This window comes from Mobula birostris, chromosome 6 (assembly GCF_030028105.1).
Source record: "Mobula birostris isolate sMobBir1 chromosome 6, sMobBir1.hap1, whole genome shotgun sequence".
In the NCBI taxonomy this organism is placed as follows: domain Eukaryota; kingdom Metazoa; phylum Chordata; class Chondrichthyes; order Myliobatiformes; family Myliobatidae; genus Mobula; species Mobula birostris.
The window spans coordinates 47,979,824-47,999,664 of NC_092375.1; the positions used below are offsets into that span (position 1 = coordinate 47,979,824).

At 38.9% G+C, this 19,841-nt stretch overlaps 1 protein-coding gene across 4 annotated transcripts in view; it reads right to left on the bottom strand.

Moving 5' to 3' along the window:
- The window catches only part of kdm6a (lysine (K)-specific demethylase 6A), a 252,209-nt gene that overhangs the window by 111,488 nt on the left and 120,880 nt on the right, over nt 1-19,841 (bottom strand). For all 4 annotated transcript variants that reach the window (XM_072260435.1, XM_072260433.1, XM_072260436.1 and 1 more), the window contains one exon: nt 8,490-8,544. In XM_072260435.1, the coding sequence (XP_072116536.1) occupies nt 8,490-8,544 (55 nt within the window). The remainder of the gene's footprint in view (nt 1-8,489; nt 8,545-19,841) is intronic.

The window sequence follows — 19,841 nt, forward strand, 5'->3', positions numbered from 1 at the left end:
GGGCTCTCACGACCAGACTATGTAACAGTTTCTTCCCCCAAGCCATCAGACTCCTCAATACCCAGAGCCTGGACTGACACCAATCTACTGCCCTCTACTGTGCCTATTGTCTTGTTTATTATTTATTGTAATGCCTGCACTGTTTTGTGCACTTTATGCAGTCCTGGGTAGGTCTATAGTCTAGTGTAGTTTTTGTGTTGTTTTACGTAGTTCAGAGTAGTTTTTGTATTGTTTCATGTAGCACCATCGTCCTGAAAAACAGTCTATTTTTACTGTGTACTGCATCAGCAGTTATGGTCAAAATGACAATAAAAAGTGACTTGACTTGATTTGACCTCAGCAAATCTGTATGACAGAAAACATATTCACAGCCAGATTCAGGAATTGATTTGGGTCTTTTTGCTTCAGTATTAATTCTACTGAGGGTACAGAAGTATACTCTTGCAGAGAGAAAGATCATCACAAAATTAGAAAGAGAAGCAAAGGGCAGAAGTGCAAATGAGTGGAATTGTTATTAGGCTCAATTGCAACTGGCTGAACTATCATACAGAGAGAAACAAACTCCAAGTTCACTAAGTCTTATTAGCATAAATGGAGGGACGCATGAGAAGCAGAAGTGGCAAGGTAGGTACACAAGTCTGCGCCTCTTACCAAAGTGACCATAGTCAAACCTAACAAAAACACTGGCTGAAACTTACTGTACACAAAAGGGATTATTTACAAACAAAATCTATTTTATGAGATGTGATACTATTGTTTTTACCTAGCAGCTCTGGAATTCATATTTATTCTCGCATTCACCCAAAAACAGGCAATGTAGTATAAGCATTTAAACTGGAAATTAAAACAGTGAGACAATCGGCAATACTCAAATGTGTACTTCACTGCTATCTATATCATTGTATTCAAAAAGTACTTAATAAAAGACTTGTATTAGATATCACAAAATTTTAAGGTGTCATTTAATTGTGTAAAAATAATATGCTTAACAGTGGTTACTTTTTATTGTAATTTACTCTACTGTTAAGAGAAAATTCAAAACTCATGTAAATGTTAAATGTCGTCGTTATTCAGAGTATGCAAACAATAAGTAAATGATTACAGTTATTAAGTATGGACTAAGGGAAACTGCTTTTACTATTCTACCAAAGTTACATCCACACAAACTTCAAATTGTCATTTAAGTCCGTCTTACAAAATCATCTAATGAAACTCAATTATTCATAAACAGCAGTTGTTTTAATCATCTTCAACCTATGTAGTAAGAATTCAGTTAAACAGCGTTATAGTGTGTTTTTATCCACTAACATTATATACACGGTATCAAAACTACTTCTCGTCAATGGCATACATCCGAAGTTGCTGCTGCACCATAGCAACTACAACAGCTTACACGGAAGCTCCCACAAAGAGTATTCAGCTTAATAATGCTGGCCATGGTTAAGACATAGCCTAAGAAGTCCAGAACAAATGACCTGCTCATCTTCAGAGTCAGAGAATGTTTCCCAAGCATATGGACAGAGCCTCAGTTCACCTTCTCATCTGAGAGATTACATATTCACTCTGCATGGCAGAAAAAAACTTAGTTTATAATCCTTGAGACACTGAAACTAGGGTTGAGTATCTGAGTATTCACCCAGTTTCTGTTTTTGCTTCAAACTTCTAGCATCTATGTTAGTTTGCATATGAAGCAAGAGCAAATGTTGAAGTCAGGTCATAACACAGAGCGCGATTTCTACCAAAAAATTAAGCTCTTTTCCCTTATGCTACAAAAATGAAAGGCAAGAGAAACATTTTAAGTGCATTATCTACAATGATTGAGTCAAATAGTCCTGCTCCAATGATTGGATGATAGATCTATTTTAAGCTTTAAGTCAGGGATGGCCAAAAGTGGCGATTTGGATGATTAGAAGTGGCGCATTGCTCCCCAGTGATAACAATAAAAAAGCCTACTCATGCAAAAACCGATTTGTAGAAAAAAAATTTATGACAGGAATTCAAGTAGCTTAGAGCTAGAAATGGGTTTCACTGAGAATAAATCTAAAACTTAGCAACTATTTTTGGCGATTTTATTATTTTGTGCACATCTTTTGGCGAATGTTATCTTCTATCACATTAATCTTTTACGATTTTTTTTAAATGTTCAATGAGTCAAACTAGGAAAGAAGGACTTGTGTTCTGCAACATTCCATAACTGTTCTATACACGTTTGATACTTGTTTGATCCTGAGACGCCAGGCGTCTGCACTACTGGTGTGTCACAGGTTTTTGCCAGTCGGTTTACAGTTGACACGCGTGCGCTACGGAGTTGTGCTTTGTTCGTCCTTTGTGAACATTTGCAGTTTTGAACTTTTTCGAAAATTAAGCCTTGTTTTTACATTCAGTTCCCATCACAGTGCAAAAGAAAATGAGCAAAAGAAAAACATTAAGTGATAATAAGAGCGAACATTTTCCAGAACTAAGAAAATTTGCCGATATAGATATATATAATTTCAGAACGACGTACAGACGTGAACAAGCATTTTTAGCCATGAAATTGATTAAAAACAAAACAAGGTCGCGATTGACTGATTCAAATTTGAAGAATTCCCCGCTGCTCTCAGTAACTAATTTAACTCCAAACATTAAAAGCTTGGTGAAATCAAAACAGACTCAAAAGTCTCATTAAGGTAAGTAAAGTTTATCTTGTTTTTATATTAAATCAATATATCATGTAAAAATATGTCTATATTAACATGTTTTTACAAGAATTGAATGGGGATACAAGAGTCATATGGTGCATCTGAACTCATGCGCGAAAAAATTGACAAATGAAATGTAAAAAGTTGGCCACCCCTGCTTTAAGTGATTCACATGACAACACATTAAATGTTATTGGACTAATTTGTACCTTCGCAATTGCAATTCCATGTATTTACAAAGTATCTATATGGGACAAGACACTATTCAGGTGACCAACCAAAATGTATCAATCATAGACTGATACAGTTTAGGAAGCCATTTAACCAGCTCCTTAGTGGAACAATCTTGTTAATCCCACCCTTGCTGTCAGCACTCACTACCTGCCACCAACTTCTCTAAAAACAAAATGCATGCAGCTTTCTTGAACCTCTGCATGAATTTAAGTGGACAAAGGGTGTGGCCAGAAGTTTAAGATTGTATACATTCTGGAACACACCTCAGAAAGGTATCGAATAATTGTGGAATTATTTGACACCCATTATCAAAAATCTACTATTTACCAAAGTAGTAGCAAAATTTCATTAGACCTCTTTTATAAATTTACTTCATCTTAACTCACAATATTTAGCAATGGAAATGTGAACCCTTTCATTGCTGATGTCACCAAAAACTAATTCAGCACATTTAGTCTCATTCGTGCTAAATAAACAATGCTTTTCAGTCATAAAGCAAGTTTCCATCTTTATACTAGACAAAACACGCTTATTTTATGATCTTAAAATGCAAATAATGTAGATTTTAGATTTTTTTTTAAATACACAAGAACCAAGTGTCATCAACACTAAAAGTGGTACAACTGTGAATCCCAGTAAGATTATTTTGATAACCAATAGTTTAAGAACGTGAATAAAAATACCCACATTAAATATTGCAGTGGAATTTTACTATCAGATTTTGATCTGCCTTTTTCTCAAAAAATTGCATCCTATCCAATTAGCTCTTCATCTCTAGCATTGCCAGCTGATTTCCAAGTGCATGTAGGATCTCCAGAAATTCACCTAAATGTGGCAATTACAACTGCTGTAGTTGAAACACCAGTAGAATACTGCATACAAAAATAACTTTTGATCTTCTGGAGCAATAAAGAAATAAATGTAATCATCTAAACAACAGAAAATCTGTGGATGCTAGAAATCCGAGCAACACACACAAAATGCTGGAGGACCTCAGCAGGCCAGGCAGCATCTGTAGAAAAAAGTACAGTCGACATTTCGGGCCAAAACCCGTAACCCGTTGTAAGTTTCAGCAGATTTCCTTTATCGAATTTAAAGCCAATGATTTTAAAGGAAGCATGGGAACAGGGCCCTACTGACGTTATTAGGAAGTATGGGAAAACCAATCAGGAAAGCCAGTCGCTGAACCTTTGGGATTTCTAATAAATTGGGTACAGGATTATTAGAATCCTACTCTAGCTGCTGTTTGCACCAACATCAGACTAGTCATTAAACTTGAAATTAATTTATTGTACATGAAGTCACCTAAATCCAAGATTTTCCAAGATACAGCAAATATTAACTGATTAGGAATCAAGCAATCCTGGTAAAATTGGTTAATTAAAGGGAAACTTGTCCACTGGCTTGAATATTATTTAGAACACAAACTTTCAGATTTTTGGAGGTCATTCATTAGTCCCATAAGCAGACAAACTCCTTAAGGAAAGTCTTCAACCCAACCATCTTCAGCTGATCATCAATGACTTTTCTTCAAATCACCAAAAGGTCTTAAGTAGAAACGTTTGTTAATGATTACACCGATGTTCCATTCAATTTACATGTCGCAGAGAACAGGATAGATTTTGTTGGCTGTGGCTCTTGCCTCCAAAGGAAAGCTGTGGTATTTAACCACTTAAATAGAACATAGCGCAACACTTTCATGCACCGAGTGGCCGATGGCTCCATATCAGAACGCGTAAAGGATCTGTAACTCTATTTCAAGGGGATTGTAGGTCTCTGGATAAAGTGAAGGAGGCAATTTTTTTTTCAAATCCATTATTATTTTATTAAGTCCTTAATTCCTTGAAATATCTTAAGTGTTTCTATTAATTATTCTATTTTCAAATATACTGTAGTTTTACTTTTATAGTTTTTAAATTACTAAGAGATATTTTAAAACCGTTAAAGTCACCTCCTCCTTTGACACAAGGCCAAATTCCAATCCCAGCTCTCCCTTCAGTTAAAGACTAAAGGAGCCGAGACTACAACAAATGACACAGAAGGCAAGTTGTTATTTGCATCTGACCACATGATTCAAGAGTGCAGGCAACCAATGGGATCAATATGAAAGACGGTCCCATCGGCACAAGTTTTGGGGCACACGGCAGTCAAATTATGACTAGTGAGATGTGTCAGTGCACTTGGAACGTTACTGGACAATACACAGACATGCAAATTACAATTAACATTCATATTATATCATTGATAATCACTGAGAAGGTCAAACCATTGATAGAATAATATATAACAGAATAACAAATACCAAGACCCTTGCCTTCAATGTGTTGAGTGTTCAAAACCAATGTTCAAAAACGGACCAAACTAGATATGCAGTGACAGTATCAGCAAGCCAGAAGCTGTATACTGAGAACTGGCTCATCTTCTGCCAACCTCAAGTCTCCTGAATATCTACAGTGGTCAGAAGAACTATAGAATATACTCCATATACCTGGATGAGTGCAGTACCAAAAGCAATGAATAAATTACACAACATCCAAGACAAAACTGTCCATTTGACTGCCATCCCATAAGCTTTCATTCCTTCCATCATCAGGACAAACTGGCTGTAAAGCCATGCATGGAACACCATGACATTGTCTTTTCTAGGAACAGAGTCACCTGTGCTCTCCATAATGAGGGAGTCACCCGCACAGTGCATATTGGCTGTATTATTCGCCAAATACAAAATGCATTGCAGTAACTTGTCATAAGTTCTTGGGCAGCACTTAGACCTGCAAGGACAAGGGAGAACGAGGGCACATATGCACATGCCCAACAATACCCACAGTTTATACACTTTCCAAAGCTGCCATTTCTTCACCACTGATGGATCCCAGCTTTGTACCCCTTATCCAACAACATTATTCCACTGTTTTCACAAGCCTGAGTGCAGCAGCTCAATTTGACAGGTCACACTAGATGGTAACACATTGTCATTCCCTCTCCTCTGCAGATTCCAGCTTTCAAATTCCCTATTCAATACCACTACCGAACTCTCTTCACTAGACTAAATGCAGCAGCTCAATTAGACAGCTCACACAAAAGTATCATGGAAAAATTAGCTATGGGGCTTTGCCAAATACATTCAAGCTGGCAATGGAAAACAAGTTGGAAAAAAAGAATAAGCACAGTCGAGTTATAAGGGCACTTCTCCAACAAGCTAGCTGTACAACGGCTTTGCGCTGATACGCGGTAAGGATGCAATTTGTAACTTAAAAGTATCAGTCAAAACTCAAAATATTCCTGCTCCTGAATATTGCACAATTAAATGCTACAATTTAGTTTGGAGTCCTTGTTTGAGAGAAAAATAAAATCTGTAAATGAATATGAATGCGTAAGTGTTGAAAGGTCTCCTGGTTATGTTGAGAGACAATCATGTGCAACTAAATATCAGCCTTTGGTAACTTCACCCAGACAGCAAGTGCTTCCAGTGTTTATACTGTATTATTTGTTACCATCTACCCCACCTTGGTGAGACATGATAGCCTAACAATCAAACTAAGCCTACACTACAAGGAACAACATTTTTTTTTCTTATTGAGAAAAACTATACAATTGCAATCATTAGCTAATAAAATAGAAATGAAGGATAGCTAACATTTCTGGCCTGGTAATACTTAAGGATTTCCAATTTTAGTTTGGCATCATCCTTGACAAGGTAAATGCAGAGCTGTGGAAGTTCATTGCCTCACGTTGTTCACATTTTGCCCTTTCGCATTACCTGGCAAGTATTTCTTCTGAAAAATAGTCTTGCTAAATCTTTTATAAACAATAAGATTAGACTGCTACATCTAACTCTTAAGTCATCAAACTGGTTGCCAAGAAGCTTGACCAAAATGATTCCAAGGATGAGGAATTGCAACTACCACGTAAGATTCGTGCAGCTGGATCTGTTTTGCTCCGAACACAGCAAGTTAAGAAATGCTACAGAAATGTACAAGATCATGTATAGATCAGGTAAACAGAACATTGCAAATAATAAACCATGCAACATCCGTTCAGAAATTAACAGAGTAAACACCTCCAATTAATGAACTCTCAGCAGAAATAGAGAAAAATAGAAATCAAACATGCACTTAAGTTGCAGAGAGGAGACAGCAGTGGAAGGAATACAACAGCTTCTGTAATTTAATCCGGCCACTTCTTCTGAATGAGAAGCTGCAAAGGATGGACATAGACAAATCCGCTATCTCCTGAATTACTGACTACCTGACAGATAGACCCCAGTTTGTATGGCTGGACAGTTCTCTGTCTGAGATGGTGCTGAGCGGCACCAGACTCTGCGGTGGTTGGGTACATCAGAGATGGGCAGGACTGGTGGACAAGTTTGTGGAGTGAAGCGGGAGGAATCACCTGCTCCTGAATGTAGCCAAACCCAGGGAGATGATGATTGATCTTAGGAGGAAGAGGACTGTGACATGTCCTGCATATATTCTGGGAGAAGTAGTTGCAGTGGTGGAGTACAAATACTTGGGTGATCACCTCAACAACAGACTTTACTTGAAAACCCACATCAAGGCTGTTTACAAGAAAGGGATAAGCAGATTATTTCTAAGGAAGCTGAGATCCATCATTGTGTGCAGCAGGATATTGGAGATCTTTTACCAGCCTGCTGCAGCGAGTGCAGTCCTCTTTGCAGCTTTATGCGGGGAGCAGCATCAATGCTGGTGATTCAAAAAGACTAAATAAATTCATCAAAAAGGCTGGATCCGTCCTTGGCTACAACCCGGACTCAAAATTTTGAGTAAGTGGTGGAGAGGAGGTCACTGAACAAAAACTGTTATCCATTATGGACAATCTGGCACATCCTCTCCATAACCTACTGAATAAGCAGTTGAGCTGTCACAAGGATCATTACAGAAAATCTTTCCCACCAAATGCAATAAGCATATACAAGAGTTCATCTCTGTGTGACACGAGAACACACATCATAGTACAATGGTTTCTGTTTTATTATTTTGTACATTACTGTCGCACAGTATCGCAGATTGATAAATTGTGTATATTATGATGTACTTTATTAGTTAATATTATTATATTTATTATTATTGCTCAGTGTTGCTGCTGTAACAAAATAATTTCCCACTCAGGATCAATAAAGTAATTATTATTAATAATACAGGGCAGACTAATTTAAAAGCGAGTGAATTGAGGCCTGTCACTTTCATCACCAGATTGCTCAAGGGCCAGGGGTACAGGGGTTATGGGTCACAAGGGGATGGAATCAATTATGCCATTCAAAACTGAACTGGATAGGGGTTTGAGGGGAAATAATTAGCAGACCTATGTAAAAGGAGTGAAAAAATAGTGGGATAGCTTAAAGAACTGGTAAGACCCACTGGGCCAAATGGTCTCCTTTGCTCTAACAATTCTATAATTAGACTAACAAATACTATTAAACATGTTAAGAAAGAAACCAGCAAGTTAAATAGATATTAATGTGCACAAAAATCTGACACTGTCATATAAAAAATAAACAATTAAACAATTGCACAATGTGATATTTTTAAGAAGTTTAACAAAAAAATTACTTACTTTCTGCTTTAGACAGAGTGCATGGGTTGGAATCAATCAATGCCAACTGAAAATGCTGCCAGAGAAAGGGAAAAAAATATTAAATTAATACCACCACAACACTTGGACACATTAATTAAAACAAGATAAAAAGTGAAGTTCTATCTTCTTCACAACTGACAGGATTAAGATGAACACGCTACAAATATAAGTGCAACTTTTAGTAATCACATTCAAAATGCTTCACAAGGTATACCATTTAAAAGTATTCCTTGAACTGGTTTGAGCAAATAATTCCAGTAAAATATCTAGAGCATATACTGGAAACATTCCAAATGAATCTGCTTTACTAAGTTACCTGAAATTATGCAAGCACATTACAAATATTTTTAAAAATCAGCGAAAAGTATTCGCATACGAAAATGCTTTAAACACCAATTAAAATTCCAGAATTTTTAAAAAAACATACATATACCCAGGCATTTTCATTTCATTTAAATTGGGATTCCCAAAAGCCTTCTTTGACATAAGAACCAAAGAAACAGGATCAGGAATAGACCATCAGGCCCACTGAGTCTGCTCCATCATCAATACAATCATAGCTGATCCGGCCGTGGATTAAGCTCTGCCAACTTGCCTTTTCCACATAACCCTCAATTCCCCGTTATGCAAAAATCTACGTGCAAATATATTTTGAGGTAGCCTCTTCTACTTCCCTTAGCAGAGAATTCCAGAATCACTGCCCTCTGGGAACATGGAAACAGTACCATTCAAAAGTATTCCATGAGATGTTTTATAGTTTGAGCAAAAAAATCCAGCTCGTTGGCCCACATTGTTGTGCCCATCTTTTAATCTAGTATAAGATCAATAAACCTTCCCTCTTACATAGCCCTTCACTTTCTGTTATCCATGTGCCTATAAGGTTCTTAAATGCCCCTAATGTATCTGCTTCTGTCACCACCCCGGCAGGGTATTCCACACTGCCACCACTCTGTGTAAGAAAAACCTGACACCTCCCCCCCCCCCAACTATCCTCCAATTACTTTAAAAATCCTACCCCCCCCCCCGCCCTCATATTAGCTATTTCCACCCTGGAAAGATGTCTCTGGCTACTCTGGCTATCCACTTATCTACATCTCTTATCACATATACCTCTATCCTCCTTCACTCCGAAGAGAAAAGCCCCAACTCACTTAACCTATCTTCCTAAGACATACTCTTTAATCCAGGCAGCGTCCTAGTAAATCTCCTCTGCACCCCAAGGATACTACGTCCTTCCTATGATGAGGCAACCAGAAACAAACAATATTCTAAGTGTGGTCTAACTGGGGATTTATAGGGCAGCAAAATTACCTCTCAGCTCTTGAACTCAATTTCTCCTCCATCCCAAATCTATTTCCCTAAACCTTGAGGCTATGTCCCTAGTTCTAGTCTCACTTTCCAGTGGGAACAACTTTCCTTCCTCCATCTTATTTAACACCTTTATAAGTGTATACATTTCTATAAGGTCCTCTCTCATTCTACTGAATTGCAGAGAGTATAGTCTCAGGCAATGCAATCGCTCCCAAGGGGCTAAACAGGTCATCTCCAAAATCAACCTGGTGAACCTACTCTGCACCACCTCCAAGGCCAATTCATATTTCCTCAAGTAAGGAAATCAGAAATGCACTGGTGCAGCCCCAGTAATACCCTGTAAGGTTGCATCATAACATACCTGCTCTTAAATTCAACCCTCTAGCAATCAAATCCAACATTCTATTTTCATTTGTGATAACATGTTGCACTTGCAAATCAGCTTTTTGCTATTCATTCACAAGCACTGAAGTTTCGTGGCACAATAGCATGCTACAATCAAAAATCATTTAAACAATGACCTGATCTTCCACTTTTCCTTCCCAATGTTGAAAACCTCAGATTTACAAATGTTGCACTCAATATGCCAGACACTTGCCTTTTCATTTAACCTATCTAAACTTCTCTTCAGACTCTCCACATCCTCTGCACAATTTGCTTTTTCACTCAATTTAGCATATCAGCAAATTTAGATCCACTACCGTTTAGTCGGGGTGTATGCGGTGTCTAGGGAAGGGTAGCACCTCTGGTGGGGGGCCTACCATGCCCTTTTTCAGGGCAGCTCTTCCACCTTTGGTCCCCACCTGGCGCTCAGCTCTCACCCCTCACCTGTGGCTCCAAGTAGCTGTAACACGCACAGCAGCCACGCCCCAGTAAACCATCTTGGCAGACAGGCCAAACCAGGTGAGGGTCTTTGACCCTCGGTGAGGTAGGGGATTTGCCTATCCCAGCGTGTGAAGTCTGGCCCTGGCAGATTGAGCGGAGGAGACTGATTAATGGTCCAACAGTCAAGAGGGCAGGCCAGCAGGCGTTAGTGGAGCGCTAAGAGAACGACAAGGCACTTAGACGTCCTGGTCATCCACTGCAAGAGGTGGTGATCACTTTAAACTCACACGGCAGTAGGTAAAGGCAAACCGCTGTAAACCTGCCGAGTACATGATTTCCCAATATGTTAGAGCAGCGTGGAGGGAAATTGTCCGCCAACTGGAATTTCCAGATGCGTCCTAAAGCAAACAACCATTCAGTCCCTTCTATCAAGTCATCTATATACTACTAAAACTCTCATGCTCTGTCTGTGACCTCCAATTAGCGCAAACGGTGCATTACAGCGGCACTTTTTTTTTGGCTAAATCAAATTAAAATGCGCTAACTTACAGAATGCAGGCAAAGTTCAGGGTTATATATTCGTATAAAATTGCTCATTCGCCAAAAACCAACAGGCTGCCTTTCACCTGAGACCCGATCAGCCATTATGGAAATCGGGACACCACAGCCCAACGCATGCGCACGGCCAGCCCTAGCAGTGTCTCAGAATGCTCACAGAGCCGCTTCCACCTTCCATGGAGACCATGACGCCACAGCCCAACGCATGCGCACAACCAGCCTCAGTAGCTTGGAAGCTTTGGTGTTACTGCTTCCTAGCTTGTATCACGCATTAGGGTAAAAATATATGGATAGCCTAATTATGTCGCGTAGAAAGAGAAGGGGGACATTACGGTCAAGAGATGATGCCAAACGTTGTCGGGAAGTGGCAAGGAGAGGGAGGGAACAACAATCGGATGAGGTCAGGGCCGCACGATCAAAGAATCAGGACAAAAAAAGATGAGAGAAGACGAGACAGAGGAGGACAAGCATGCACATCTCCAAAATGACAACAACAGGCACAGACAGAAGAGGGAACAAGAACCCAATCAGGCCAGGGCCGCACGACTCCAGGATCAGAGAGAAAGAACAAATGGTAGAAGAGATGAAGAGACAAAGGATGAAAGGGCTGCGCGTCTCTTGAATGACCAAAACAGGCAGAGGAGGAGGAGACAGGAAGAGATGGAGGAGAAAAGGAAAGATCAACTCGAGAATATGCGGCATAGAGTAATTATTGCGGGAGTTGCTGAAGATGACAATGGCCACTTTCAACGACAATACCTCGACAGAGAAAGAGCAAAGCCAAATGCACCACTCGCATGCCGTCACATTTCTGCTGATGTTGGTTCGATGACCAGAGTATGCCCTCACTGTCGTGCCTTCCTGTTCACTGGAGAAACCGCACATTTCTGCTGTATGAAGGGACAGGTCAGGATAGGCAATTTGCAGCCTCTACCTAATGAACTCCTCAATTTGTACAGCAATGATGAATCTATTGCAAACGAGTTCAGGAAGAACATCAGACAATACAATTGCCTCTTCCAAATGACATCCTTTGGCGCCAAAAGAAGTCAATCCAACTAAGAATCGATGGAATCCTTCTGTGATTATTCAAGGCCAAATCCATCTTTACATCGCACATTTAATTCCAGACCCGACCCAGCAAGCCCGATTACTTCATGGATACTTAATGTTCATTCTGGTCACGTATTTGTCTTGCTATGCGTCTTTCTTCTTTATTAGCTGAGTTTTTCTTCTTTAATTTCCAAATCAAAGAGATAGCAATAGCATTCAGGAAAATTTAATGCTCATTCTGGTCACATCAAACTGCACTACCCTTCTCTCAAAGGGTGCCCCAACAGGTCACCCCGTTGTCTAGTTAATGTATAAAGTGAACAGCCTGACGCCAAACCAGCAGAACTCTGCACAATGCTGAATGCTAGCCAGAGAAACACCAATTTATCCTAACTCTCTGCCTTCTATTGCTTAGCCAATTCTCTATCCATGCTAATATATTACCTCCAACTTCATGCATCGGTAATTTATTGACAAGTCTTTTTATGCCACACCTTACCTAATACTTCTGGAAATCCTCTTGTTCCCCTCTATCCACTACACTCATTATGTCCTTAAAGAACTCAATAAGTTTGTCAGACAAGACCTGCCCTTTATGAATCCATGCTACGTCTGCCTGATGGCCAGAATGCTGGTTATTTCTTCCTTAATGATAGCTTCAGGCATTTTACTGTCTACAGATATCAAGTTAGCTGGCCTATACAGTGGAATGTAAAAGTCTGGGCACCCCTGGTCAAAATTTCTGTTACTGTGAATAGTTAAGTGAGTAGAAGATGAACTGATCTCCAAAAGTCATAAAGAATATTGAAACATTCTTTTCAATATTTTAAGCAAGATTAGTGTATTATTTTTGTTTTGTACAATTTTTAAATGAAAAAAAAGGAAAGGAGCACCATGCAAAAGTTTGGGCACCCCAAGAGATTTGACCTCTCAGATAACTTTTACCAAAGTCTCAGACCTGAATTAACTTGTTAGGGCTATGGTTTATTAACAATCATCATTAGGAAAGGCCAGGTGATGCAAATTTCAAAGCTTTATAAATATTCTGACTCCTCAAACCTTGTCCCAACAATCAGCAGCCATGGGCTCCTCTAAGCAGCTGCCAAGCACTCTGAAAATTAAAGTAAATGATGCCCACAAAGCAGGAGAAGGCTATATGAAGATAGCAAAGCGTTTTCAGGTTGCCGTTTCCTCAGTTCGTAATGTAATTAAGAAATGGCAGTTAACAGGAACGGTGAAGCTCAAGTTGAGGTCTGGAAGACCAAGAAAACTTTGCAAGAGAACTGCTCGTAGGATTGCTAGAAAGGCAAATCAAAACCCCAGCTTGACTGCAAAAGACCTTCAGGAAGATTTAGCAGACTCTGGAGTGGTGGTGCACTGTTCTACTGTGCAGCGACACCTGCACAAATATGACCTTCATGGAAGAGTCATCAGAAAAAAACCTTTCCTGTATCCTCACCACAAAATTCAGTGTCAGAAGTCTGCAAAGGAACATCTACACAAGCCTGATGCATTTTGGAAACAAGTCCTGTGGACTGATGAAGTTAAAATAGAACTTTTTTGGCCGCAATGAGCAAAGGTATGTTTGGAAAGAAAAAGGTGCAGAATTTCATGAAAAGAACACCTCTCCAACTGTTAAGTACAGGGGTGGATCGATCATGCTTTGGGCTTGTATTGCAGCCAGCGACACGGGGAACATTTCATTGGTAGAGGGAAGAATGAATTCAATTAAATACCCGCAAATTCTGGAAGCAAACATTACATCGTCTGTAAAAAAGCTGAAGATGAAAAGAGGATGGCTGCTACAACAGGATAATGAACCTAAACACACCTCAAAATTCACAATGGACTATCTCAACAGGCACAAGCTGAAGGTTTTGCCATGGCCCTCACAGGCCCCCGATCTAAACATCATCGAGAATCTGCGGATAGACCTCAAAAGAGCAGTGCATGCAATACGGCCCAAGAATCTCACAGAACTAGAAGCCTTTTGCAAGGAAGAATGGGCGAAAATCCCCCAAACAAGAATTGAGAGACTCTTCGCTGTCTACAGAAAGCATTTACAAACTGTGATACTTGCCAAAGGGAGGTGTTATTAAGTACTGACCATGCAGGGTGCCCAAACTTTTGCTTCGGGCCCTTTTACTTTTTTATTTTGAAACTGTAAAAGATGAAAATAAAAAAGTAATCTTGCTTAAAATATTAAAGAAATATGTCATCTTTAACTTCATGTTTTTTTGGAAATCAAGTCATCTTTTACTCTCTTAGCTATTCACAGTAACAGAAATTTTGACCAGTGGTGCCCAAACTTTTGCATGTCACTGTAGATACTCATCTTTTTTTTTTAATAAACATTGTTATAACTTTCACTGTCTTCCAATCCACCCATTCTGCCCACAGTCCAGCGAATTTTGGTATTTTTGTTCTTAATATGTCATTAATGCAGGTTACTGTTTCAGCCTTTATTTAATATACCCAATGAACAGCTTTCACTGGTAGGTGACTTGGATTTAGTTAATTTGGGTTTGATGACCACTTAGGCTAAGCACTTTCTTTAACCTCTGCAGGCAATTTCCTTCCAAACTATACAAATAAACAGAGTGAACAGGCAAGCAAGAAGCTATTTGTCAAAACAAGTGCTGATAGGAACAGTAGCAATATTGAAACAGAGCTTTAAGTATTTCCTAATAAGAAAAAAAGCCTCTACTAAGGATCACCAAAAAATACTCAGTAGCAGAGCAATCATATCTGACCAATTTCTTAACTCTCCAACTGAAACATCACAATTGTTACCTAAACCTGTTTCTCATGGAAAGGAGGTGGGAAGGTGCCAGAATAAAAAGGTGGGAAGGAGGTTCTTGAAGTGCACCCTGAGCTCGACATTATACAACATATTTACAAAGTTAAGATGTGCAAGATCCACTTAAATAATAAGATTCCTTGATAATCAATCTATGGACATTATTTCAATGAAGAATTGGCAAAGTCACAAATTTACTTGGAGTTCAATGTGCCAAACTTATAAGCTTGGTGTAGTCAGACAGTGAGAAAATAGAATTTGTCTGTATAACGCTTATATTTAAATCAATGTAGCAAATCCATATTCAAGAATACAATAGCATCCACAGCTCAAAAGTTCAACAAATTTATAATTCATGGTGAACAATTGCTGATCTAATTATTTTTATGTAATTAGTTTTATTTCATGGAAAGGCAGATGAAGACAATTGAACACTTTCTCCTCTGACAGCAACAGAAGAAAAACCTGTAATAAAAACTGTAAACAGTTATCAAACAGCAGAATATAGCAAAAAGTGAACTTAAAATAAATGCTATCATGTTGGTATGAAAACATTAAACTAGTAATTTTATTCTTAACACTGAAAACCAGCTGCAAATAGGACAGACATCATATTCTTCATATTCCTGAATATGTAGAAACACATTAATCGCTCTTTTAAAGGAACACCGCAATTGAGCCTCCACAGATTGCCAGGACAGAGAATTCTACAGGTTCACCAAGCCCAAGTAAATTAATTCCCCATCTTGGTTCTGAACAGTCTAATCCTTATTGCAAACAGTAACTTGTGTCTTGGGCATGCAAACACAAGGAAATCTGCAGATGCTGGAAATTCATTCAAGTAACTTGTGTCTTGGGCTCTTCTTTCAGAAGAAAGATGGTCCATTCACCTAGCTTGCAAGCTTTTTAAGATTTTTTGGATTATCAACATCTCCTAATAGATCTCATCTACTCAACTTTCCTCATATGGCAAATACATTGTCCCTGGAACAAGATGAGTTAGCCTTCCTCGCAATCCCTCTATGATGTTTTCTGTACACTACACTGCAAATTTAGTCCTACCAAAACCCTATACAAATGCAAAATGATTTACTTTTTCCGGGTATCCAAATCTCACAACACACCATTTGTTGTAATTATTTTCTGCACTTGAATGTTGGCCTTCAGTGACATAAACAAGTACACCCAAGTCACTTTAAACATCAGAACACCAATCATCATTACAGAAATGCTCTTTTCTGTTCACCAAGGCAAGTAAATTTACATTTTTGCCTCATTGTCATGTTTTTTTTATGTATAACAATATTGCACCCATATCCCTTTGAAACCCCTTTGCATTCTCCTGCATATTCACAAATCTGGGAAATACATCATTTAGTCCAGGGGTCCCCAACCCTTTTTTGCACTGCAGTGTTCAAGTAGGTCTAAACTCACCTCAACATGTCTTTTACAGTTAGGGTTGTCAACTTTCTCACTCCCAAATAAGGAACAAAAGTAGCAGTCAAATACAGGACACTTGTGAAAGACTACCATGACCATGAAGCCTTGCGCGAGCACCTGTGTGCGCATGTGTGACGTGCGCATGCGCATACATGCCAATTTTTTTCCACAAATCAGTTTTGGCTTAATCTTCCCGACTACACTGTACATACATTATTTCTACTTTATATAGGCTGTGTACTTATCATACCATTCCTGCTTTTACTATATGTTAGTGTTATTTTAGGTTTTATGTGTTATTTGGTATGATTTGGTAGGTTTTTTTTGGGTCTGAGAACACTCCAAAAATTTTTCCCATATAATTTAATGGTAATTGCTTCTTCGCTTTATGCCATTTCAGTTTACGAACGGTTTCATAGGAACGCTCTACCTTAGCGGGGGAAATCAGGACAAGGGTGTTTCCGTATGGAACAAACCAATTTAGTCCAATATACGGGATGTCCCGGCAAATACAGGACAGTTGGCAACCCTATGTTCAAGTTCAACAGTGCGTGACAGGGAATGAGGAAAGCTGCAGCTGACTCATATTATTTCCTCACGGCCCAGTAGCACATGCTTTGCAGCCCAGTGGTTGGGGACCGCTGATTTAGTCCCTTCATCCAAATTGTAGATACATATTCTGAATAACAAGACCACTATGACAGACACTAAGTAAAGCACGCCAGTCCATTTCCTTCCTTTTTTGCTATGTATCCAATTGTTATATATGTGCAGAACAAGAACAATATAGTATGATTAAATATTTTTAATTAATCGTGTCAGTAATGGTACCTGCCGGACGACTTGCAGCGCGGAAGCCACAAACTGATCCTGCCAAGGTGAAAAGATCTGCGCATTCGAAAACTCATGCCAAAAGAAAGCCTACGCACATAGGAAGCCTTATCAATTAATCACATAGTCAACTGGCACACTTGCGCTTTCTCTCAATCGATCTGATAAAGTTATTCAATAATCAATTTTCTCCAATAATTCAACATGCTCCATGCAAATGCACTGTTTTCTGGAGGAACACTGTTTCATTTAGTTGTATATACATACAGTCAGAAGACAATAAACTTGAACTTGCTTTAATCATATCGACAAACTTTCCAAAATTTGGTGATTGGTGTTAATATCACCTTCTCGCTGACAATTAACACAGGTGCTCTACTCTCTCTATACCAAGGACTGTGTGGCTTGGCATAGCTCAAATACAATCTATAGATTTTCTGATGATACAGCCATTGTTGGTAGAAACACAGATGATGAGAGGACATAACAGGAGTGAGATATACTAAGTAGTTGAGTGGTGATGCAGCAACAATCTTGCACTCAATATCAGTTGAAGAGTTGATTGTAGACTTCAAGAAGGGTAAAACGAGCGAACACAAACCAATCCTCAGAGGGATCAGAAAGGGAGACAGTAAGCAATTTCAAATTCCTAGATGTCAAAATCTCTGAGGATCTAGCCTGGTCCCAACATATCGATGCAGCTAAAGAGAAGGCAAGACACCTAAAACACTCGAAAACTTCTATAGATGTACCAGAATAAGAAAATGGTAGATCTATACATCAGTCAGGCCATTCTCCTCTGACCCCTCTCATTAATATGGACTTTTTGCCCACAGAACTGCCATGCACTGAATGTTTTTTTTTGTTTTTCACACCATTCACTATAAACTCTAGAGACAGTTGTGCATGAAAATCCCAGGAGATCAGCAGTTTCTGTGATACTGAAAACACCCCATCTGGCACCAATAAACATTCCACGATCAAAGTCACTAAGATCACGGCCAAGACCACAAGAGATAGGAGCAGAATTAGGCCATTTGGCCCACTGAATCAAACTGGTTCAAGCTGACAGGAAGTTGAGACTCATGCACCTCCAACTCAGATAAAGGCATCTCTGAATACACGTCACATCTTGAAGTGGATAGGCTACAGTAGCCGAAAACCACACTTGGTGCCACTCCTCTACCCAAAAAAGAGGTCACAGAGTATATCTAATACATGTGAAGACAGATGTAAAATAACTGCTTAATTCCTACCATTTTCTTATTTTCCATTATGAATTATCCTTTCCTTCTTCGTTAGGAGCTCACATTTGCTAATCCTTATCTTGTCATGTCCTCATAAGAGCTCTTACAGTGTGCTTATGCAATTTTCCCACTCTACTCTCATATCTATCCTACCTTTGGTTATCATGCCCTTGATCCTCATTTTCTGAGTTCTAAATTACTCCCAATCTTCAGGGCCACTACTATTTTAAGCAACATTATAAGCCACTTTGTTAAATTTAACATTACCTCTGTTTTCTCATCATTCACCAATGAATTGCTGTTCCTTGTTTTTGAATATTAAAAGGAACACTTCATTTGCAAATGATGTATTACTTCTTCAAATTCAAACTACTGAAGGATAAGAAACTCAGATGTACCATCACGTTCTGTCAATCAGATCCAGCTCTCCATTGTTCCCATTTGAGAGACAAATTTCACATTGAACTACTTTACTTTCAAACTCATCAAGTAAATTCTATCATATAATGGTCACTCTTCCACAAAGGCTGCTTCATAAAATGATCAATCTTTTCTCAATACACAAAATAAAATCCAAAGCAGCTGTTTTCCTCATCAGCTAAACACCCAGACACAAGACAACCTGAAGAGTATATTAATACAATGCATCCCTTGTTTTGATTGCTTCATTCCATTTACAGTATGCAATTGTTAATGCCCAAGTGTCAATGGGTTTTCTAATTAAACATGCTTATTACCATGGTAGCCTCTGCGACAGGTGCATAATGGAAACTTCTCCAGAGAATTACATAGCACACAAACATGAACAAAGAAGAATCACTGGAAGAAGTAACTCCAATCAGCAAAAGAGAAAGCATTCAATTTGTAAAGCCTCCATTTTTAGTGGATTTTGCTAACCATGACGGCTTACTTGGCATCACCCGAAGAATGGTTCCATAATTCAAGCAGCTGCGACTTGTGCTCTAGTAGTGGAACCCTAGCATTCTACCTGTGCATGCTGTTTCATGACCAAGATACTATCAACTTCTACTAAGCTAAGTCACAATGACTGATTTCAAGGTTCAAAAGATTTGTAAGCCCACTCCCATTTCTATTAGCTTAGACACTGCTGATCAGCAAACCTACTATATGTAATTAAAGGCTGGATGATATATGGTAAGGAGAGGGCTGCGCAGGGCATTGAATCAAACCTAAAACTAATTTTCATTTCACTTGGGGGAAAAAAGAACAATTTAATCTTAAATCAGCACAAATCTGGCTCAAATG